The sequence below is a fragment of the Pan troglodytes genome, chromosome 7, assembly GCF_028858775.2.
Source record: "Pan troglodytes isolate AG18354 chromosome 7, NHGRI_mPanTro3-v2.0_pri, whole genome shotgun sequence".
Classification (NCBI taxonomy): domain Eukaryota; kingdom Metazoa; phylum Chordata; class Mammalia; order Primates; family Hominidae; genus Pan; species Pan troglodytes.
The window spans coordinates 75214344-75239169 of NC_072405.2; the positions used below are offsets into that span (position 1 = coordinate 75214344).

Consider the following 24826-nt stretch of genomic DNA (forward strand, 5'->3'; position numbering starts at 1 on the left):
TAGCAATCCCTACTCTTCAGAAATGCAGTCTGGTGGGAAAGTTTTATGGAAGCACTAGGATCATCAGGAAATGACTCACAGACCCATGCCTTGAAGGCTAAGATTTTAACAGGCTAGGGAGACAAAGAAAAGAAGTCATACAAAGAGGGCCTGGCGCGGTGGCTCACGCCTGTAATCCCAGCACTTTGGGAGGCTGAGGCGGACAGATCAGTTGAGGTCAGGAGTTGGAGACCAGCCTGGCCAACATGGTGAAACCCCATCTACTAAAAATACAAAAATTAGCCGGCATGGAGGTGCACACCTGTAATCCCAGCTACTCCGGAGGCTGAGGTAGAACTGCTTGAACCTGGGAGGTGGAGGTTTCAGTGAGCCAAGACGGTGCCACTGCACTCCAGCCTGGGCAACAGAGTGGGACTCCATCTCAAAAAACAAACAAAAAAAAGTCATGCAAAGAGGGTATTACAAACACGGGCCTGGAGATAGGAGTGTGCACATATGTTCCTGGGAGATCTAAGTCGCCAGTATGACTGAAAAATGAAGTGTGGAAAAGTTGGTCATGTCCAGGTTAGGGAGTGAAGGAGGAGGAGAATTATTATTATTTAGGCAACAGAGAACTATGGAACGTCGTTTTTTATATTTGTTGCTGTTTACATATAAGGAGAAAATGTGCCTAGTCCTCTCAGCAGTTTTATTTCACGCTATAAATTAAGAGACTGGCATTATAATTTCATATATCAGTCATAAACTTGAGGTAAGCCTTCTACTGAGAGGTAAACTCATTTTTAATGAGTTAATTCCCTCAGACTTCGGAGCCTACAAGGCTAAAGATAGAATCTAGATGGTGATGAATTTACCGAGGTAATATAATACCAAACAGCCCTGCCTAGATGACCAGTGTGCCTTTCCCAGATGACACCCTTATGCCACTGCTCAATTTCTTGACATTTCTATAGAATGGAGACAGAGGCCATATGCAGGCTGAGAATTCACAGCTGACTTCAATGTGGAGGTGGGTGATTACTCAGTGGGTAAATGAAGGGAAGGCAATACCACTAAGTGACAGAACAAAGGGCAGGTCAAAGTTGGGAAAAAGAGGAAATCTGCTTTGAACATATGTTTAAGGCGCCAACAGGAAGTGTCATGTGAAAGTATCTGAAAGACAGCTGAAAATCTGGTTTTAAATGAGGCTCTATAAAGGCGCAATGTTGTATTTATTGGTAAAAATCACCGTAAAGAGAGTTCTAAATGAGAAAAAAGGCCTAAGAACAGAATGTTAAGTCTCTAAGGATTCATTCAGTCCTTATAAAGCACAAAACCAAGTGAATGAGCAATGCCAAGTCAGCTTGTACACAGATGCTTTATTTTGGATGTTAATATGTCAACATTGTATGCAAGATTCTCTTACAATGAAGTTTTCCATGTATCACAAAACTCAATTTAGTCAGGGTAATTGCTGTATTAATGTGAAAACCTTACAATAAAATGCAGTATTATGTATGTGTAGTCAGTTTCCATGCAAGTATGGCTGCTACATGTTATGTCTGGCATTTGTATAACATACTGAAAGAAACTCAGAGGAACAAAACAGTATAAAGGTGACTTAAGATGCCTGACATGTTTAAGATAAAAAATCTTGCAAAAAGCAACAAAGCAGTTAACTGAAGGATTCAACCAGTACCAACCCAAATATGTATTATGTCCAATAAGCCCAGACTTATCCACAATATATTACCATTTAGGATAATTTAATGCTCAAGAAAAAATATGCTTTAAAAAATATAGCTCTTACAAGATATTATACTTTGGTGATTGCAGACTATGTATATCCAGGTAAGGGCTACATTAAAAACAACAACAACAAAAAACCATTATGTGCTATTAGTTCAAGGTAACTGAAATGATCCAGTATGAGTTTGCTACAATCATTGGTTTCACTAAGTGAAATTTCTGTGAGAAGTTCATTAATTAGAAAGCAATCAACATACTTAAACATGCTAAGAGGATTCAAATTGGTTTATCTATTTATCAATAAGGCATAATCTTAGTACCATACATTTTCTTCACTTCTCACTATATATATATATAAATATATATATATAAAATATGCAAAAACTAGCAAGTAGATTTAAATAGCTTAAAACCCTTTTAGGTCTACTGTTCAAGAGCTAAGCATTAAAATACTTAGTATTTCCATTTCTATTAACATACAAACAGAGCAGAAAATCTTAACCTGCTTTCATTTTGTTTTATAAGGCATAGTAGTATTTTGGTATTTGTAAGAATTTGCCTGGTAATGGTTGATTCCATTTAGTTAACTTGAGAACTTGCCATCATTTGTTTTTTATCTTTTCACACAGTGCAAGTGGTGGTCGCTCTTTCCTTCTCTCGTAGCAGCAAGCCGATTCTGCTATTTTCTATAGCAGCATACTTCAGGAGTGGAGAGGGAGAGAGTGTGTCAATTATAAATAATTCAAACTACAGTGTACAATTCTATTTACCTGTCAGTGTTTAAGTTGACAGCACACCATTATATGACTGAAAAAAAATTACATATAATCTCTACCACAAAAGCAAATAAAAATTCTTTCAAGAAGAAATAAAATAAGTGCAAACACCTAAAACAGGCAACTGAAGCAACTGTTGTAACCTGTAGAGAAACACAAAACATTTAAAAAAGGACAAAATATTTTTATAAATAAAAGATAATGTTCTCCACTTCTGAAACACTGAGTAAATATAAACTTCTAAGTGCAGACTGTTTTTAGGGACCAAGGTACCATATTATTTTTTAAACAAAATGCAAAAATTTCAAACACATATACAAATCACCAGATTAATGTATATGACCACCCCCGATATAATTTAAAAAGAAAATATTAAATTATTATTTAGTACATTTTTAGAACTACTTTATAACCAGCATGATTTAAAGGGCATAGTGCAACATTTAGGTAGATGTGACATACAGTATAGATATTGTATTCTTTGCAGCTATAACTTACTACTGTTTCATACTTAAAGTCAAAATTATTCTTTACTGTGTTAGCTGTAATAACAGGAAACAACATTGGCTTCTAGGCACCCTGTATACGTATAAATATCTACATTTAAGCTTTAAAAATAAAAATAAATTATAAAAACAGACTTCTTTCCAATTTACAAAGTTCTCCTGCTCCTACATACTGTACAATACATTCAACAAAACTCTCAGTTCCTCTGAGATTAAGAAAATACTATTTACTAATAAAGAAAAAACTCTTTTTTGAATGCTTTTTGTTTTCAGTACTATGCTCAAATAAATACATTTAACACTGTAGTTAATTTTACTGCTTCTGAAAAAAAAAACAAAAAATTAGTAGTGCAACTTTCTATCCTTCCTTTAAATTCCTTTTCAATGTGTTTCTTTGTAAATGGTAGCCTAAGTAAATCAGCACGTGGGCAAAAGTACTTCATAAAATCATGTGTGCTTTCCATACATAGACTAATTTCAGAAATCATATATACTCATACACCTATCTATAACAAAACTGCAGCATCAAGAGAGTAGCAACATATATCTTGTGAAGAAAATATATGAGAATTTACTTTTAGAAATCCATGAACATTCTGTTATTTTCCCATCTTGTTCTTTAAAAACAATTTTTAAAAATCTCATCTCTTAAAAAATAAACTATGAAACTATCTACCCCTTAAGTGACTTACTAGCTTTCTGCCTACTATATAGAATAGAAAAAAGATGCTGTATTAAAAGGGCTATCTTACAACTTTAAAAACAACTAATTGAGAAAAATTTCACTGCAACCTAATTTAGCAGAGATTGCAGTAAGGGAGTGGGGCATTTCATCAATTTTAATAACAATTACAGTATGAGAGCTCTTGAAGTACTACTGGTAGCTGTGTAAGTACTCAGATATCTTCTTGCTTGTTCAGTCATAATAAGTTGGTCTTCTGTCTTCCCATAAACCACTGTTTCCCATTCACAATTTGACTAGAAAGGAAATATTAATAGTGACGTGAAAATTATTAAAATAGCTATCTATATCACAATTAGACTCTTAAAGTCAGTTATTTTAACTGATTAGATATTTTATAAACAATAATTATAAAAATGTTTTAACAATGGCACTGTATTTTTTTAATAATAATGTTTTAAAATATATACTGAAATATTTTTGATCAAATTTTTAAAAAGTCAATTATTTTAGCTATCTATATTGCTTACAGGCCTATGGAGGCAGTTTAAAAGTCTTGTCCCCAATAATTCCCCCCCAAATCAAATGAGTCTTAACATGGAAATAAATGTTAGTCTTTATTGCTTCAAAATTTTGCAAAAGGTTTAAAGAGAGGATGTAATGTCAAAAAATGAGCCAAGAATGCTTTATTTACAAATTAGGAAATATATTCATAACAAAAAATCAAGCTTATGTTTTTTTCCTTCCCTTATTTTAAAGATTACTATGTTATAGACATGATCTTCTATATAATAACTTTACCCAAAAGTTCTATGTTAATTAAACGCCAGGAACTCAAATCACTTTACATGGATTAAGAGAATGTGCTACATGGCTCTTAGAAAGCAGTGGCTGAAAACAGATGTAAGGTGGTCATATGTAATTGCCAAAGATGTTTTCAAGGTATGCTTCAATATCAGGAATACTAGTGCTGCAGTCACTGTGGCATAAAGAAGAAAATTTCCTACTCAATGAACTCTCAAATTCTCTGGGGTAAACTCTTAATGCAGTAAAAATTTTTCCAACCTTCATTTGCAGTTACACACTGGTCGTATCCCAACAGAAAAAAAAAAAGGACTTTGTTTTACAACTTCTGAGCCAAAAAGTTCACTGGAAATCATGGTACCAACAAAATCATGCTGAAACTGCTTCCAACCACTTACCCTTTTTCAGAATAGCAATTAGGGCTATACATATTTGTTACAGGAGAAGAGGTGCCAGAAGTAGATTTATATATCTTTAGTTTAAAAAAGATACAGTGCTTAGGAAATCACCAGACCAGTCTTTGGTTACAGCTTCAATTGTTTAGTTTATATGTGCCCTGATGAATGAGTCGCTCAAACCCAAATGTGAGTGACAAAATAATGGTAAATGTTTAGTTACTGTTACAATCAATTTTGAATTTAAAAGAAAAAGTATAATTTGTGATTGGTAAATCCAAAGTGATCATTGACTAAACAAAAACAAAAATCACTAAAGAAATTTATAAATCCATACCTGAAGATTCTTTTCCAATTTGACAACTTTGGAAGTGTTAGGGTTTGGTTTCTTTTTAGTAAGTGTATATGTTTTGTTGGTTGAATTTATATCTTGTTTTTCAGGAATCAAGTTGCACCTATTGTCATGTATTTCCAATAATGGTATCATTAATAAGGATGTAGTAAATCTATTTTCTGACTAAGAGAGAAAAAAGAAAGAGGAAAATAACTAATTCAAAAATGGAGACAAATGGAGGGACTACTGAGTAAGTGGTAATGGAAGCCCTGTTTATTTCCCTCCAAGAAAGCATTTGGCTCTGATGAAATTTCTAGTAATGTAATATTATTTTGGAAATGAACCAAAGATAAACTTTGATATTTAAAATCTCGAGAACTACGATTTTTTGACATCAGATATAAGGCAGCTAACTCCTCTCATAACAAAAGAAATATAAAAAAAAGTAAATAAAATATTCTCTACAGTGAATAGTTTCTCTGTGAATTAGGCAAAATGATACTAAGATAAAAATTCTCCATGAATTTCTAATGAACTGGCTACACAATGAGTAAGAAATAAGAACCTCTAGGACTTAAAGCAACCATTTAAAATAACAATAATAATAATCCTTTACAAACCTGCATGTCTGAAATGTCTTCAGTCAACAGTTGAATGCCTGATTCTTCTTTTTCCCAATTATCTAAGACTAGTGATTTTCTGACTTTCTTCCCAGAAGCGGTATTCTAGAATGAGTAATTTATGTAGAAGCTTTATGGCAAAGTCTCTTGGATACAATAAGACTTTTATTAACAATAATACTAGAAGATTACCTCTTGTTTGCAGCTTTTGTAAGCAGGTTCATCTTCCTCTTTGAGGAATAGGTCTGTTCCAGTTTCTTCTTTTAAAACTTCCCGAATATCTTCTTCCAAGAAGGCAAGTGGCTGGGACTAAATTGTTTTTTAAAATGTTGTAAAAAGTCATTTATAGCAATTCCTTTTTCTCCCTATATATAGGAAACCCATCTTTTATACTTGTCCATTATTGTCATAATTTTCTCCTAGCCCCTATAGATACATTAATTAAATTAATCCATGTTGTAGCAAAACAATATTATACATTTGCAAGTACTGAGTAAAGAATAGCAATTTCTTCTTTCTAGGCTACTAAACAAAAATCTTCCTTTTGGGGAAACCACTGTAGCTCCTGCTTCAGGTCAGGATCTTCAGAATTAAACAGAAAAGAAAGATGTTATTTCTCAAGTTTTTTTTACATAAAAACAGGAAATATAGAACATATTGGGAATACACTAGCTCTTATTCTACTTTTATTGTACCTATTACATAGTATGTAATTACTAGTTCACATGTTTGTTACCACCAAGATTGTGAGATACTTGAGAGCAATGGTCAGGTCATTTTCATCTTTGTATACCTAGCCTAAGCAAAGAGCTGACACAGTATCCAAGAAGACAGAGAGAGTGAGTGTGTGTGTGTGTGTGTGTGTGTGTGTGTGTGTGTAGTGTGGGAGGGTAGGTTACAGAGAGATAGACACTTGAGTGTCAGCTGAGTGATGAAATAGTCTCAAAATATTATTCATCTAGCTTTCTGTCAAATAGGTAAGCACAACTTATAACCCAGAAAAAATTTAAAAATTATATCTAACTTATACCTTTCATAACCAAGATATACTTGAAAAGGTAATAAAACCTCTACTAAATAAAAGAACTGGCAGCACTTAATAACCAGCAGCTGCTGGGCATGGTGGCTCATGCCTGTAATCCCAGCACTTTGGGAGGCCGAGGCGGGTGGATCATGAAGTCAAGAGATCATGACCATCCTGGCCAACATGGTGAAACCCCATCTCTACTAAAAACACAAAAATTAGCCGGGGGTGGTGGTGTGCACCCCGGGAGGCTGAGGCATGAGAATTGCTTGAACCCAGGAGGCAGAAGTTGCAGTGAGCCAAGATCACGCCACTGGACTCCGGCCTGGGCAACAGAGCCAGACTCCGTCTCAAAAAAAAAAAACCAACAACAACAAAACAAAAAACAAAAAAACACCAGCAGCTTATGTCCCCAGCCAGCAAAGTTAGAGAGAATGGTATTCATATATAAATGAGATTTCACAGCACTTACAAAAACTTTTAAGACGAAAACAAATGTTAAAAGTATTCTCATCTAGACTGAGACATACAGGAATTATGTTAGTGTTTCCGTATACTTCTCAAAGAGCTTATTATTATTATTATTATTATTATTTACTTATTTATTTATTGAGATGGAATCTTGCTCTGTCACCCAGGCTGGAGTGTAGTAGCATAATCTCAGTTCACTGCAACCTCCACAACCCCCACCCTCTGGTTCAACCGATTCTCCTGCCTCAGCCTCCCGAGTAGCTGGGATCAACCGAGTAGCTAGCACAAACTGCCACAACACCTGGCTAATTTTTTGTATTTTTACTAGAGACGGGGTTTCACCATGTTGGCCAAGCTGGTCTCAAACTCCTGACCTCAGGAGGTGATTTGCCCACCTCAGCCTCCCAAAGTGCTGGGATCACAGGTGTGAGCCACTGCTCCCGGTCTCAAAGAGCTTTTTAATGATGGTATTTCACCAAGAACATAAAGTATTCTTTTTTCAAATTAACTTTTAAGTTCAGGGGTCCAAGTGCATGTTTGTTATATAAGTAAACATGGGGGGTTGTTGTATAGGTTATTTCATCACCCAGCCGGGCGCAGTGGCTCACGCCTGTAATCCCAGCACTTTGGGAGACCGAGGCGGGCAGATCACGAGGTCAGGAGTTCAAGACCATCCTGGCTAACATGGTGAAACCCCATCTCTACTAAAAGTACAAAAATTAGCCAGGGTGGTGGTGGGCACCTGTAATCCCAGCTACTTGGGAAGCTGAGGCAGGAGAATCGCTTGAAACTAGAAGGCAGAGGTTGCAGTGAGCCGAGATCGCGCCACTACACTCTAGCCTGGGCAACAAGGGTGAAACTCCGTCTCAAAAAAAGAAAAAAGATTATTTCATCACCCAAGTATTAAGCCTAGTACCCATTAGTTATTTTTCCTGATCCTCTCTCTTCCCACCTTCCACTCTCTGAAAGGCCCCAGTGTGTGCTGTTCCTCTCTATACGTCCACATGTTCCCATCATTTAGCTCCCATTTATAAATGAGAACATGCAGTATTTGGTTTTCTGTTTCTGTGTTGGTTTGCTGAGGATAATGGCTTCCAGCTCTATCCATGTCCTTGCAAAGGACATGACCTCATTCTTTTTTATGGCTGCATAGTATTCTATGGTGTATATGTACCGCATTTTCTTTTTTTTCTTTTCCTTAATTTTTTTTGAGGTGGGGTCTCACTCTGTCACCCAGGCTAGAGTGCAGTGGTATAATATCAGCTCACTGCAACCTCTACCTCCCAGGGTCAAGCGATCCTCCCACTTCAGTCTCCCAAGTAGCTAGAGCCACAGGTGCACACCACCATGCCCAGTTCATTTTTTGTATTTTCAGTAGGGATGGGGTTTCACCATGTTGCCCAGGCTGGTCTTGAATTCCTGAGCTCAAATGATCTGCCTGTCTTGATCTCCCAAAGTGCTGAGATTACAGGCATGAGCCACTGCATCCAGCCCACATTTTCTTGATCTAGTCTAGTATTCTTAAAAAGATCTGGAGGTTTTTCTCCCTTTAAGAATACAAATGTCCTAGAATAGGGCTAAGACAGATTAATTCATTCACTAGCAAGAATTATTCTCTTAATTGTTCTAATGTGTCAAAAGCAAAGAACTCCTGCATTTAATACTTTTCAGGTTTGATACTACCAAACTTAATATTTCTACAGTTTTTAGCCTTTTGAGTAATTTATAGTAAATATTAAAAGAATCGGTTTATTAAAAGGGCAAAAGATATTTAAGATATACCTGATTAAAATTCCAAAGCCAATCTCCAAGAAGTGCATTTGACTCATAGTAAGATACAAAAGAAAGCTAAGTGGTTAGCATATAGTAGATGCTCAGTAAATAACTGGAGGAGGAGCAGGAGAAATGAAAAGTCAGCTTACCGCAAAGAGATGTATGAGCCTATAGATATTCTAGGAATTTTAATTTATAAATCATTGCCTTCCTTTTATCTTAAATTGCTGATGCAAGTAATCTATTTTGGCAATGGTCAAATTCTATCCAAAGAGCTGTGAGTGCTGCTGGTATTAAATTTAAAATGTCAGAAGGCTAGTAAACAAACGGACAAGGACTTTAGGTATTTGAAACCTATTACAAATGATACTTTTGTTTTTGTCTTTTTTTTTTTTTTTCAAACAGAGCTGCACTCTGTCCTTTAGGCTGGAGTGCAGTGGCTTCATCACCACTCACTGTAGCCTCCACTTCCCAGGCTCAAACAAACCTCCAGGGACTACTACAAGAGCATACTACCATACCCAGCTATCAAATTATAATTTTTATTCCACTTATATGTTGACCAAATGACCCTGACTCACTGCAGAATTTTTAAATGCTTTCAAATCATTGTTTACTTGTCTAATCCCCAATTAGTCCACATGCCCCTATGAAGGCAGGAACCATACTTGACTTTTTCAACATTCTTTCCATCCCTAAAGCCTAGTACAGTGCCTGGAACCTATTAGGCACTCAATCAATATTTGCTGAATTAATGATGAATTTTTAAAATAAACAGCAAAACACTGAAACAGCCTAAATCAATCAGGTAATTCCATACAATGGAATATTATGCAAACATTAAAAATTATGGGATAAATATATACGTTTACTTGGTTAAATTAAAAAAGAGTGTTATAAAATAATAAAGTGTGGTCATACTCTTGTTTTATTTATGTATATGCATAAATAAAAACTCTAGGAAGCTCTAAAGGAAATATGATTGTTCACAGCAGTACATGGAGCTAAATGACAAAAAGACTTGATCAACCCTACTACATACCCTTTAACACAGTATTTTGAAAAAGAAAAGACTAGAAGATGTGCGTGTGTAACATGCTTTTGGGCAGAACATTAATTAAATCAAGTAAACTAGAATTTGTTAATGAATCTAACCAAAAAGTGACTAAAAATAGAAGAACATAACTAAAAAACCCTGGAAGTGACCAATATTTTAAAAATCGTATTTCTAAAGAACTTGTCAGAAATCTGTATCTGCCTAAAATGCCCATCACTGTTCCAAGGTATTTCAAAGGCGGTAAGATATATGAAAGCACAGTAACTAGAACACTTCCCAGTCCTTTTCATTCGTGAACTACTACCACAAATACTATTATTAGAATAATAGCAGCAACCAAGCACACACTACTTGAAACTCAGACAAGCCCCTTTAATTACATCATCTCTTTCAGCTTCACAATAACAATTTGGGGTGTGTTTTATGATCTCCTTTGCATAGAAAAGGAAACTGAGCCTTTTCCTAATTAGTTTCCTAAAGAGGCACCCTGATTAGTTTCCTAAATATTATCATGAAAGTGCTTCAGTATATCAAAATATTAAAATTATTTTATTCTAATACATGTAACCATGACTGAAACTACTAAAATGTATATTTCAGTATTAAGAAAAGTGTTCCGACAGGGCGCAGTGGCTCACTCCTGTAAACCCAGCACTTTGGGAGGCCGAAGGTGGGTGGATCACGAGGTCAGGAGATCGAGACCATCCTGGCCAACATGGTGAAACCCCATTTCTACTAAAAATACAAAAATTAGCTGGGCGTGGTGGCGCAAACCTGTAGTCCAAGCTACTCGGGAGGCTGGGGGAGAATCACCTGAACCCAGGAGGCGGAGGTTGCAGTGAGCCAAGAATGAGCCACTGCACTCCATCCTGGTGACAGAGCAAGACTGCATCTCAAAAAAAAAAAAAAGGAAAAAGGAAAAGAGTTCCACTGACACCTGATGTTTTCTCTAGATGCTATAAAGTTAAGAATTCAAAACAAGCCAAGCAAGGGTTTATTTACAAGTTAAAGAAAAAGGTGAACACAAATTCAAACTTGAAAATTAGGCCAGGTGTGGTGGCTCACGCTTGTAATCCTAGCACTTTGGGAGGCCGAGGTGGGGGGGGGGGGGGTGGATCACCTGAGGTCAGGAGTTCAAGACCAGGCTGGCCAATGTGGTGAAACCCCATCTCTACTAAAAATACAAAAATTAGCTGGGTGTGGTGGCGGGCACCTGTAATACCAGCTACTCAGGAGGCTGAGGCATGAGGATCACTTGAACCCAGGGGTGGAGGTTACAGTGAGCTGAGATCACGCCACTTCACTCTAGCCTGGGTGACAAAGTAAGACTCCGTCTCAAAAAAAAAAAAAAAAAAACCTTGAAAATCAAAAGATAAAGCTTTGTATCTGTTTCAGTAAATATCTTTTTTTAAATGTTAAAAATCAAAGTGATAAAAATCATAATTTGTGTTTTATTAAAATTAGGAAAATTATTAAAAATAAAATGAATATACATACCACAATTTTAAGAGGTCCATATTTTTTCTCCTGAGCAGCAAGCGCATTCTTAAAAGGAGTAGGAGTTCTTGGTGTGGTACCCAGTATAGATCTTCTAATAGTAGGTGTTCTAAACCTATCCAGTCATTTAGATATTTATGTTATAGTCACGATCTGATTTCATACAAGTTAATGAAAGCAAAGCAATTTAAGCACACGCTAAATTTTCTTACACATATATATATGCTTCATTTAAACATTCTAAGACTATTTTAAAGTATGCCCACCTATGGTAATTCTGATTTCAATCAATCATCTTAAAATAGAAAAAAAGAATTAATATAGAAAAAAGTACTAGAAATGTTTGAAAAAGTACTAGAAATGATTGAAATCAAAGTTTGACACTATATTTCAGTTGGTTTTCACTGTCCTAAGGAGAAAACATAAGGTTATGATTAAAAAAAAAAATTCTGGCCAGCCACAGTGGCTCACACCTATAATCCCAGCACTTTGGGAGGCTGAGATGGGCAGATCACCTGAGGTCAGAAGTCCAAGACCAGCCTGGCCAACATAGTGAAACCCCATCTCTACTACATACACAATATTAACCAGGCATGGTGGCACATGCCTGTAATCCCAGCTACTCGGGTGGCTGAGGCAGGAGAATCACTTGAACCCGGGAGGCGGAGGTTGCAGTGAGCCGAGATCTCACCATTGCACTCCAGCCTGGGCAACGAGAGCGAAATTCCATCTCAAACAAACAAAACAAAACAAAACAAAACAAATTCTAAGTCCTGTAGGAATAGGAATTATGATACATGCTATTTATATGCACAAAAAGCTAATCTACTTTGACACTGTGCTCCCCATTTTCTCTAACACAATTATTTAATACCTACTTACCCTACATTTTCCTTTTGATCTTTGGGAGTTGTTTCCTTATGAAGAGGAGTTGTAATGAGAGCTTTCTGCCCACAAATAGGGGTTGATGTAAATGAAGGATTTTCTATATTAAGTTGTTCATTACCAGGACATGTGTTGAAAAACTAGAAAGGTAAGAGAGTTTAAAGACGACTTCTAGAACATCAAAATCCCTACACAAATATTAAACTGATAAGATTTTCAAATTATTTCTTCATACCTCTTAAAAAAAGCTTATGAATAATATTACACTTATACTCCATGGAAATTATGCTCCATGAGGGTAGGAATTTTTGTCTGGTTTGTTCATTTTTGTCTCCCCAGCTCTTAGAACAGTGTTTAGCACATATAGGAATTCAAGAAACATTTAACAAATATTCAAAAGTTACAAAAAAAATACTAAAAATTTAAAAAACAGTATATTATCAAATAGAGATCTATAGAAACCATAAACAGCTGCTGTGTTAAATTTAACAGTTTTGTACAACAGTGTGTAACTGAAAAAACAAGTTTTTTAGCTCTTATTAATAAATGACCTTAAGTGGCTTTTTCTATGAGAGCATTTTAATTTAGAATATAATAATAATGCTTTGCTGATAAGAAATACAGCTGTCTGGCAAATTTGCCTATCTAGAACACAGAACAGAACCTCTAAGCAGTCAAAACTGGCATAACAGAGTCCATTTTCTAAATTATATAATTTACAATTGTGAAATACTAATTGTATTCACAATACAATTGTGAAATACTAATTTATTTTTGTAGTCAAAAGATTAGAAACAGTGATATGAAGCCACAGAAATGGCTTCAAAGCTACTTATAACTAGAATGAAGTCTAGCTCTGTCACTTCTGGCTCTGAATACTTGAATTTATTTTACCCTAAGATTAGTAATCAAACCCTCTTTTACATGATAAAATCCAAGCAGTTTTCCATGGGAAATAAGCATCTTTCAGCCACTTCTACCTTAGAATTCACACTTCAACAAAAATTGCTAGCATGCAAAACTCCAGAATAGAAAACTGCTAGTATGCCCAAGCCTACTTCACTTTCTCCAGTGCTTTTTAACTCTGAGAGCAGGGCTGGGAGTGAACAGACTATTCACATTGTAGTCTACAGAAATGGCATCCCCTGAAGCATGGGTGCACAATTTTTAGAGATCTGTGTTCTGCCAGATCCTACTTATCTCCCCAGCCTCAAAATATACCTCCAATAATATCCCAGCATTCTCCATGTTTGTTTGACCATTAAACTCCCTTCTTCCTCCTTAAACTTTGTAGCCTCTGCCAAACACTTTCAGAAAACATCAGCTCCATCTCTTACTAACTGTTGCCTTTGACAAGTGGCTCAACTTCAGAATTTTATTCCACCTAACTCCTTTTGAAAGAGCATTAACTGAGATGCTATAAGAAAAGTGTTTGGAGGTTGGGAGCAGTGGCTCACGCCTGTAATCCCAGCACTTTGGGAGGCTGAGGCGGGCAGATCACCTAAGGTTGGGAGTTCAAGACCAGCCTGACCAACATGGAGAAACTCTGTCTTTACTAAAAATACAAAATTAGCCGGGCGTGGTGGCGCATGCCTGTAATCCCAGCTACTCGGGAGGCTGAGCCAGGAGAATCACTTGAACCCAGGAGGCGGAGGTTGCGGTGAGCCGAGATGGTGCCATTGCACCCCAGCCTGGGCAACAAGAGCAAAACTCCATCTCAAAAAAAAAAAAAAAGTGTTTGGCAAACAGCCTGGAGCATAGCAAGTATTCAATAGGAAACTGTCCTAACATAAACATCTACTGTCCAGGGATATTACGAGAGGAGAAAGTAAGTAGGTAGTTCTAGACATCCTTAGGAAAATCTCTTGACACATTAAATTCTTACAGTAAGCAATTATCTAAGTTTCTTCCAAAGAACATTAAAAGGAAAAACTCAGTGGGCAAACTAAATAAATTACTCTAAATAGGTAAGGCCACTTTAAACTTTATCAGGTATATCTATCGAACAGTAGTCAGTCAGGAAACCGGATCTTAGTCTCAGCCTTGCATTAGATAACTTTCGGCAAATCAATGTTACCTTTCTGGGCTTGTTTTCTGATGAGTTCTATAAAGATATGGGACTACAAGATAAAGAAAATGTCCCTCTAAAAACTGTAGTATAATATCATGCAGAACCGGGAGCAGTGGCTCACGCCTGTAATCCCAACACTTTGGGAGCCAAGACAGGTGGATTACTTGAGCTCAGGAGTTCAAGACCAGCTTGGGCAACATGGTAAAACCCCATCTCTACAAAAAATACAAAAATTAGCTAGGTGTGGTGGCACGCATCTATAGTCCAGGCTACTTGGGGGGCTGAGGCGGGAAGATCACTTGAGCCTGGGTGGTTGAGGTTGCGGTGAGCCATGTTTGTGCCACTGCACTCCAACCTGGGCAACAAAGTGAGACCCTGTCTCCAAAATATAAATAAATAAATAAATAAATAAATAAATAAATATTTGCAGCTACTACATTTTGTGAGATAATTTCTATTCTCTCAGAGTTCAGTATTCTCAAGGATACATTTAAACACATTATTTTTATATGTTATCAAAGCTACCAACGGCTAGTAAGGATGTTAAAGATCTAATTTAATGTAACTCATTGACATTTAGAAACATAAACAAAATGAACACCACTACCTGTGAAGGAGAAAATGGTAGTGTTTTCAGTGGTGTATGTTTTAGCGCCATATTACCACCATCGTTCAATGAGCCATCCCTAAGTTCGCTGCCTGGGGAATGACCCACTCGCATTTTTCTCTTCTTTCTGAGGATGGCTGGTGGAGTGCTAAACTTGGCTATATTTGGGGATGTTAAAGGAACAGCTTCACTGTTGCCACCATTACAAGTGTTTTTTTTCCCTTCAAGTACAAGACTGACGTTAAATTGGCATTCCATGGCTCCTTCATTGTGCTGAATTCTCATTAATTTAACTGGGGTGGATTTGATAGGAGAAGCAGCAGCATCAGAAATATCAAAACTGGTAACGTCACTCCATGCTACAGGATCCTGCAATAAATTAAACTGTTAATAAAGTTAATGCTGTAACCTAGTTAAATCTGCTCTTGAACACAGGATGATGATTTCCACAGAGTTAATTAACAACTCATTTTATCAGTAAAAATGCTTTCCTTGGACATTTTTTTTAAGCAAGACCATTTAAGAGGAACAGATTATGGCTTTCCTATGATTCCAAAATACATAATAGTTCATCTAATTCAGTAGTTGAAGCTTACTGTCAAAGTACTTTAAGAACAAATGATAAGTTATTATCAAAAATTAAGTTATTATCAAAAAGTATATTTTGTCATAAAACTTCACACTCTACTGCACATCAGGAAGACACCATCAAATTCTGCATAATCATTTGGTAATGAGTATGGAACGTGTTAAAAATGGTGATACACTTTGATCCAGAAATTCAATTTAACCTAAAGACATAATCATGATTTTGCACAAAGCTTTATATGTTATTTGTAGTACTGAAAAAGTAGACACTAAGCTTATCCACCATGATCAAGCGGGCTTCATCCCTGGGATGCAAGGCTGGTTCAATATACGCAAATCAATAAATGTAATCCAGCATATAAACAAAACCAAAGACAAAAACCACATGATTATCTCAATAGATGCAGAAAAGGCCTTTGACAAAATTCAACAACCCTTCATGCTAAAAACTCTCAATAAATTAGGTATTGATGGGACGTATCTCAAAATAATAAGAGCTAACTATGACAAACCACAGCCAATATCATACTGAATGGGCAAAAACTGGAAGCATTCCCTTTGAAAACTGGCACAACACAGAGATGCCCTCTCTCACCACTCCTATTCAACATAGTGTTGGAAGTTCTGGCCAGGGCAATCAGGCAGGAGAAGGAAATAAAGGGTATTCAATTAGGAAAAGAGGAAGTCAAATTGTCCCTGTTTGCAGATGACATGATTGTATATCTAGAAAACCCCATTGTCTCAGCCCAAAATCTCCTTAAGCTGATAAGCAACTTCAGCAAAGTCTCAGGATACAAAATCAATGTACAAAAACCACAAGCATTCTTATACACCAATAACAGACAAACAGAGAGCCAAATCATGAGTGAACTCCCATTCAAAATTGCTTCAAAGAGAATAAAATACTTAGGAATCCAGCTTACAAGAGACGTGAAGGACCTCTTCAAGGAGAACTACAAACCACTGCTCAATGAAATAAAAGAGGATACAAACAAATGGAAGAACATTCCATGCTCATGGGTAGGAAGAATCAATATCGTGAAAATGGCCATACTGCCCAAGGTAATTTATAGATTCAGTGCCATCCCCATCAAGCTACCAATGACTTTCTTCACAGAATTGGAAAAAACTATTTTAAAGTTCATATGGAACCAAAAAAGAGCCCACATCACCAAGTCAATCCTAAGCCAAAAGAACAAAGCTGGAGGCATCACGCTACCTGACTTCAAACTATACTACAAGGCTACAGTAACCAAAACAGCATGGTACTGGTACCAAAACAGAGATATAGATCAATGGAACAGAACAGAGCCCTCAGAAATAATGCTGCGTTATCTACAACTATCTGATCTTTGACAAACCTGAGAAAAACAAGCAATGGGGAAAGGATTCCCTATTTAATAAATGGTGCTGGGAAAACTGGCTAGCCATATGTAGAAAGCTGAAACTGGATCCCTTCCTTACACCTTATACAAAAATTAATTCAAGATGGATTAAAGACTTAAACATTAGACCTAAAACCATAAAAACCCTAGAAGAAAACCTAGGCATTACCATTCAGGACATAGGCATGGACAAGGACTTCATGTTTAAAACACCAAAAGCAATGGCAACAAAAGCCAAAATTGACAAATGGGATCTAATTAAACTAAAGAGCTTCTGCACAGCAAAAGAAACCACCATCAGAGTGAACAGGCAACCTACAAAATGGGAGAAAATTTTCGCAACCCACTCATCTGACAAAGGGCTAATATCCAGAATCTACAATGAACTCAAACAAATTTACAAGAAAAAAACAAACAACCCTATCAAAAAGTGGGCAAAGGATATGAACAGACACTTCTCAAAAGAAGACATTTATGCAGCCAAAAGACACTTGAAAAAATGCTCATCATCACTGGCCATCAGAGAAATGCAAATCAAAACCACAATGAAATACCATCTCACACCAGTTAAAATGGCAATCATTAAAAAGTCAGGAAACAACAGGTGCTGGAGAGGATGTGGAGAAATAGGAACACTTTTACACTGTTGGTGGGACTGTAAACTAGTTCAACTATTGCGGAAGTCAGTGTGGCGATTCCTCAGGGATCTAGAACCAGAAATACCATTTGACCCAGCCATCCCATTACTGGCTATATACCCAAAGGACTATAAATCATGCTGCTATAAAGACACATGCACACGTATGTTTATTGAGGCACTATTCACAATAGCAAAGACTTGGAACCAACCCAAATGTCCAACAATGATAGACTGGATTAAGAAAATGTGGCACATATATACCATGGAATACTATGCAGCCATAAAAAAGGATGAGTTCATGTCCTTTGTAGGGACATGGATGAAATTGGAAATCATCATTCTCAGTAAACTATCGCAAGGACAGAAAACCAAACACCACATGTTCTCACTCATAGATGGGAATTGAACAATGAGAACATATGGACACAGGAAGGGGAACATCACACTCTGGGGACTGTTGTGGGGTGGGGGGAGTGGGGAGGGATAGCATTAGGAGATATACCTAATGCTAAATGACGAGTTAATGGGTGCAGCACACCAGCATGGCACACGTATACATATGTAACTAACCTGCATATTGTGCACACATACCCTAAAACTTAAAGTATAATAATAATAAAAAAAATTTTTTTTAAATTTTTTTTAAAAAATGAAAAAGTAGACACTACCTAAATGTCCAATAATAATAGTTGGGTAAATATATTTTCTTATATGCATTTGATGGAATACTACAAAGCCCCTAAAATTCAAATTTAGGCCAGGCACAGTGGCTCATGCCTGTAATCCCAGCACTTTGGGAGGCTGAGGTGGGAGGATCACTTGAGGTCAGGAGTTCAAGACCAGCCTGGCCAACATGATGAAACCCCATCTCCACTAAAAATATAAAAATTAGCTGGGTGTGGTGGCAGGCACCTGTAATCCCAGCTACTCAGAAGGCTGAGGCAGGAGAATCGCTTGAACCCAGGAGGCACAGGTTGCAGTGAACTGAGATTGCACCACTGCACTCCAGCCTGGGCGACAGAGTGAGATTCCATCTTAAAAAAAAAAAAAATCAAGTTTAAAAAAGGAAACAGAAACATGCTCATGACAGGGTGGAAAACAAAAAAAATCCACAAATATAATACAGAAGTGTATTTTTGGGTTTAAAAATATAATGTTTTCTGAGTATAGAACACAGACTGAAAGGAATATATCAAATTATTAACTCTGGGTTTATGAAGGACTTTAATTTTCTATTTTATAGTTTTCCCTAGTTTCCAGCTTTCTCTAATGCACTTGTATAACTTATATAATAAAAAATGAATTAAGTTTTTAATTTTTAAAAATTCCTCACAAGGCACAAACTTGAGAAAAATTTAAACTTTTTTCCCCTAGAAGCCACTGCAAAATATCAGAACAAAATTAAGCATGGCATACAAAACATAAAACTGGTCAATGTCCAAAACTGAGTTTCTGAGCATGAAATCATATAACTAAAATTGAACTTTTGATAATCTTACAATTTTTTACTTACAGATTCAATAAGTTCTAGAGTCTCTGCAAATTCTGGGATGGTCTGCAAAGAGGATAACACAGCGTTTGCCTCCACGGCCAGGAACTTTGTGGGTGAATTCTGCTGAGCAGACACAGGCTGATTTTCATCCATACTGTAAAACTCACTAGTGTGCTCGTCAAGGCTATTTAGAGTATTAGACATGTTATCATCCATGAGGAAACTACCAGACCAGCTAGAAAAACTTCCAGGCTGCTAAAGGTACAAAAGAAATTTGAATATTATTTGTCATTCTCAATGTAGGCATAAATTCAGATTTCAACACATTTCAATTAGGCTAAAAATATAGTAGCAAATATTTTGTCTTTCCTCAAAATTGGTATACTTTTTTCATTAAACTTCATGCTTTGACTATGTTTCTTTTTTCTAATTAAAATTTTTAATCTATACAATCATGATGAGATAAAACAAGCATTTACATACAACATAAAGTCCAAACTCTTAGAATCTGGCTACTCCCTTCCTTCCAAACTTCATTTCTCAACACTTCTACTCAAGAGCTATATATTTAAACCTTATCATGTGTATCTATTTATTCCTGGTAGTTATCAGGAATATCCAACTATAGCACTTGCAATTCCCCAGTGAATTATATACTCTTTTGACCTGGAGTGCCTTTGCACATATTGCTGCTCCCTCTATCTATTAATAAAATGCTCTGTAACCTACTGCCCAGGGAAGCTCTTCTTTTTTTTTTTTTTTTTTTCTGAGATTGGAGTTTTCACTCAGTTGCCCAGGCTGGGGTACAGCGGTGCTATCTCGGCTCACTGCAACCTCCACCTCCTGGGTTCAAGCAATTCTCCTGCCTCAGCCTCCCGGGTAGCTGGGCTTACAGGTACCCATCACCACACCCGGTTAATTTTTTGTATTTTTAGTAGAGACAGGGTTTCACCATGTTGGCCAGGCTGGTCTCAAACTCCTGACCTCAGGTGATCCGCCCACCTCAGCCTCCCAAAGGGAAGCTATTCTTAAGACACAGTTCAAATACTGGAAAGTACTTCATCTGATTATACACTTTTATCTGCTTCATTTATAATAATGTCCTAATTCATTTATCTTGCTAATATATAATCATTGTCCTTCAAGGCTGAGTTCAATTAGGACTTCTTCTAGGAACCCTTCCCTGATGACAACAATCTAAATCAAGCACCTCTCCTGTATGTTACCATAAACTTTGTGACTTACAAATTGTCAAAATTCAAAGACAGAATTCTAAAAATAGCAAGAGAGAACAGGTACGGTGGCTCATGCACATAGTCCCAGCACTTTGGGAAGTCAAGGCAGGCAGATTGCTTGAGCCCAGGAGTTTGAGAACAGTTTGGCCAACATAACGAAACCCCATCTCTACAAAAAATACAAAAATTAGCTGGGCATGGTACCACGCGCCTGTAGTCCCAGAACTCGAGAGGCTGAGGTGAGGGCATCACTTGAACCCAGGAAGTCAAGGCTGCAGCAAACTGTGATCACACCACCACACTCCAGCCTGGCTGACAGAGTGAGACCCTTACCAAAAGAAAATTAAAAATAAAAACTGCAAAGTAAAAGTATTACATCCCATATATGGAAATCCTTATTAGATAACAGCAGATTTATCTGAAAAAATCTTCCAGGCCAGAAGAGAATGAAATGATATATTTGAGAAGCACTGAAAAAAGAAAAATGCCTGCCAAGAATACCCAGCAAAGCTATCCTTCAGAAATGAGGGAGAAATAAAGTCTTTCCCAGACTTTTTCTTTTTAAATGGTGGGAATTCATCACCACTAGATCAGCCTTACAAGAAGTGCTCAAAAAAGTCCTATATCTGAAAGCAAAAAGATAACAGACACTATTATGAAAATATGTAAAAGTATAAAATTCACTAGTAGAGCAGGTACACAAAGGAGAAAGATAAAATAATCAAACCACTGTACTATAGAAAACCACCAAACTGCAATAATAAACATTAAGAGAGGAAGAAAGGAACAAAGAATACACAAAACCAGAAAATAATTAACAAAATGAAAAGAGTAAGTCTTCACATATCAGTAATAACCCTGAATGTAAACAGATTAAACTCCACACTTAAAAGACATAGACTAGCTGAATGGATTAAAAACACATGACCCAACTATATGCTGCCTACAAAAACTCATGTCACCTGTAAAGACACATACGGACTGAATGTAAAAGGATGGAAAAAGATATTCTATGGAAACAGAAACTAAAAGCAAGCAGGAATAGCTATACTCATATCAGATAAAGCATAATTTAAATTAAAAACTATAAAAAGAAGCTGGGCATGGTAGCACATGCCTGCAACCACAGCACTTTGGGAGGCCAAGGTGGGCTCAGGAGTTTGAAACCAGCCTCGGCAACATGGCAAAACTCCATCTCTACAAAAAAAAAAAAAAAAAATTAGCTGGACATGGCAGCACATGCCTGTGGTCCCCGCTACTTGGGAGGCTGAGGTGAAAGCATCACCTTAGCCTGGAAGGTCGAGGTTACAGTGAGCCAAGATCACAGCACTGTATTTCAGCCTGGGGGGATGGAGTGAAACCCTGCCTCAAAAAAAAAAAAAAACTATAAAAAAAGACAAAAAAGGTCAATATATAATGATAAAGGGATCAATTCAGCAAAAGAATATAATTGTAAATATATATGCACCAATATCAGAGCACCCAGCTACATCAAGCAAATACTATTTGATCTAAAAGGAGTAATAGATTCCAATAAAAAATAGTTGGAGACTTCAACACCCCATTCTCAGCAATGAAAGATCATCTAGACAGAAAAATCAACAAAGAAACAAACATTGGCTTTAAATTGCACATTTATACTGAATGAGCCTAACAGACATCTACAGAATATTTCATCCAATATCTGCAGAATATACATTCTTTTCATCAGCACATTCTCCAGGACAGACCACGTATTAGGCCACAAAATAAGTCTGAACAAATTTAACAGAATTAAAGACATATCAAATACCTTTTTTGACCACAATGAAATAAAACTAGAAATCAATAACAAAAGGAACTTTTGAAATCATAAACGGAAATTAAACAACATGCTCCTGAACAACCAATAGGTCAATGAAGAAATTAAGAAGGAAACCAAAACATTTCTGGAAACAAATGAAAAGTAGAAACAAACATACCAACACCTATGGGATACAGCAAAAGCAGTATCAAAAGGGAAGTTTATAGAAATAAATACCTACACCAAAAAAGTAGAAACATTTCAAATAAACAATGTAGCTAGAAAAATAAGAACAAACCAAACCCAAAGCTAGCAGAGGAAAATAAATAATAAAAATCAAAGCAGAAATAAACAAAACTGAGACAAATACAAATAATCAATGAAATGAGAAGTTGGCTTTTTAAAGAAATAAACAAAATTGACAAACTGCTGGCCAGACTAACCAAGAAAAAAAAAAGACCCAAATAAATAAAATCAGAAACAAAAAAGGAGACATTACAACTAATACCACAGGAATACAAAGGATCATTAGAGGTTATCATGAATAACTGTGTATCCAATTAGAAAACTTACCAGAAATGGATAAACTTCTGGATAGATATAATCTATCAAGATTGAACCAAGAAGAAACAGAAAACCTGAACAGACCAATTACAAGTAGCAAGACTGAATCTGCAATAAAACATCTCCTATAAAAGTAAAGCCCAGGACCCAATGGCTTCACTGCAGAATTCTACCAAACATATAAAGAAGAACTATCAATTCTTTTCCAATTCTCTCAGAAAACTGAAGAGTAAGGAATTTTTCCAAACTCATTCTACAAGGTCAACATTACCCTGATACCAAAACCAAATAAAGAAAACTGTAAGCCAATATCCCTGATGAACATAGATGCAAAAAGACATTCACCAAGATCAAATGGAATTTATCCCAGGGATGTAAGGATGATTCAACATACATAAATCAATAAATAAAATCAAATATCAATAGAATAAAGATTATCTCAATAGACATGAAAAATCATTTGATAAAATTCAACATCCCTTCACGATAAAAACTCTCAACAAGTTAACTATAGAAAAAACACACAATAAAGGCCATATATGACAAAACCACAGCCAACATCATACTGAACAAGGAAAAGTTGAAAGCTTTTTCTCTAAGATCTCAAATGAGACAAGGATGTCCATTTTCACCACTTCTATTCAACACAGTACTGGAAGTCCTAGCCAAAACAATTAGGCAAGAGAAAAAGAAAAGGCATCCAAAATGGAAAAAAGGAAGTCAAACTGTCCCCATTTGCAGACAACATGAACTTATATATAGAAAACCCTATAACCCTATATAAAGCTCCTCTAAAAAAACTCTTAGAACTGACAAACAAATGGGGTAATGTTGCAGGACAAAACATCAACACACAAAAAATCAGTCGTGTTTTGGCTGGGCACGGTGGCTCACGCCTGTAATATCAGCACTTTGGGAGGACAAGGCAGGAGGATCACTTGAGGTCTGGAGTTCAAGACCAGCCTGGGCAAGATAGCGAGACCCCCATCTCTAAAATTAAAAAATAAAATAAAATAAATCAGTAGTGTTTCTATACACCAACAACAAACTAGCACAAAAAGAAATCAAGAAAGCAATGCCATTTACAATAGCTACAAAAAAATAAAATACATAGGATAAATTAAACCAAGAAGGTAAAAGATTTCTACAAGAAAAACTACAAAACACTGATAAAAAAAATTGAAGAGGACATGAAAAAATACAAAGATCTCCCATGTTCAAGAATTAGAAGAATTAATATTGTGAAAATGACCATATTACCAAAAGTAATCTACGGTTCAGTGCAATCTTTATCAAAATACCAATGACATTCTCCCCAAAAGTAGCAAAAACAATGCTAAAATTCATTTTAAAAACTACAAATAGCTAAAGTAATCCTAAGCAAAAAAACAAACAAACAAACAAAAAAAAAAAACAAAGCTGGAGGCATCACACTAACACGCTTCCAAATATTCTATATAGAGCTGTAGTAACCAAAACAGCATGGTACTGGAACAGAATACATAACCCAGAAATAAATCCACGCATTTACAGACTCTCAACAAAGGCACCAAGAACACTGATGGAAGAAGAGAGAGTCTCTTCAATAAATAATGCTGGGAAAACTGGATATCCATATGCAGAAAAATGAAACTAGCTCCCTATCTCTCACCATATTAAAAAAACCTCCTTTTTTGTGAAAGAAGAAAATCAATTCAAAATGGATGAAAGACTTAAATTTAACACCCAAAATATAAAACTACTAGAAGAAAACATAAAGGCTGGGCACAGTGGCCTCATGCCTGTAATCCCAGCACTTTGGGAGGCCGAGGCAGGCAGATCACTTGAGGTCAGGAGCTCGAGACCAGCCTGGCCAACATGGTGAAACCTCGTCTCTCCTAAAAATACCAAAAAATTAGCTGGGCGTGGT

At 36.4% G+C, this 24826-nt stretch overlaps 1 protein-coding gene across 4 annotated transcripts in view; it reads right to left on the reverse strand.

Moving 5' to 3' along the window:
* Positions 1-1338: 1338 nt before the first annotated feature.
* MYBL1 (MYB proto-oncogene like 1) overlaps positions 1339-24826 on the reverse strand; it is a 51055-nt gene continuing 27567 nt past the window's right edge. Inside the window, exons 9-16 of one of the 4 annotated variants that reach the window (XM_001158417.6) lie at positions 19357-19590; positions 15231-15599; positions 12550-12692; positions 11668-11782; positions 6038-6154; positions 5846-5950; positions 5229-5408; positions 1339-3988 (exon numbers count right to left, since the gene is read on the reverse strand). In XM_001158417.6, the coding sequence (XP_001158417.2) occupies positions 3860-3988; positions 5229-5408; positions 5846-5950; positions 6038-6154; positions 11668-11782; positions 12550-12692; positions 15231-15599; positions 19357-19590 (1392 nt within the window). In that variant the 3' untranslated portion in view covers positions 1339-3859. The remainder of the gene's footprint in view (positions 3989-5228; positions 5409-5845; positions 5951-6037; positions 6155-11667; positions 11783-12549; positions 12693-15230; positions 15600-19356; positions 19591-24826) is intronic. The other 3 variants (XM_016959539.4, XM_016959540.4, XM_003311741.5) reach the window with 3 other exon arrangements.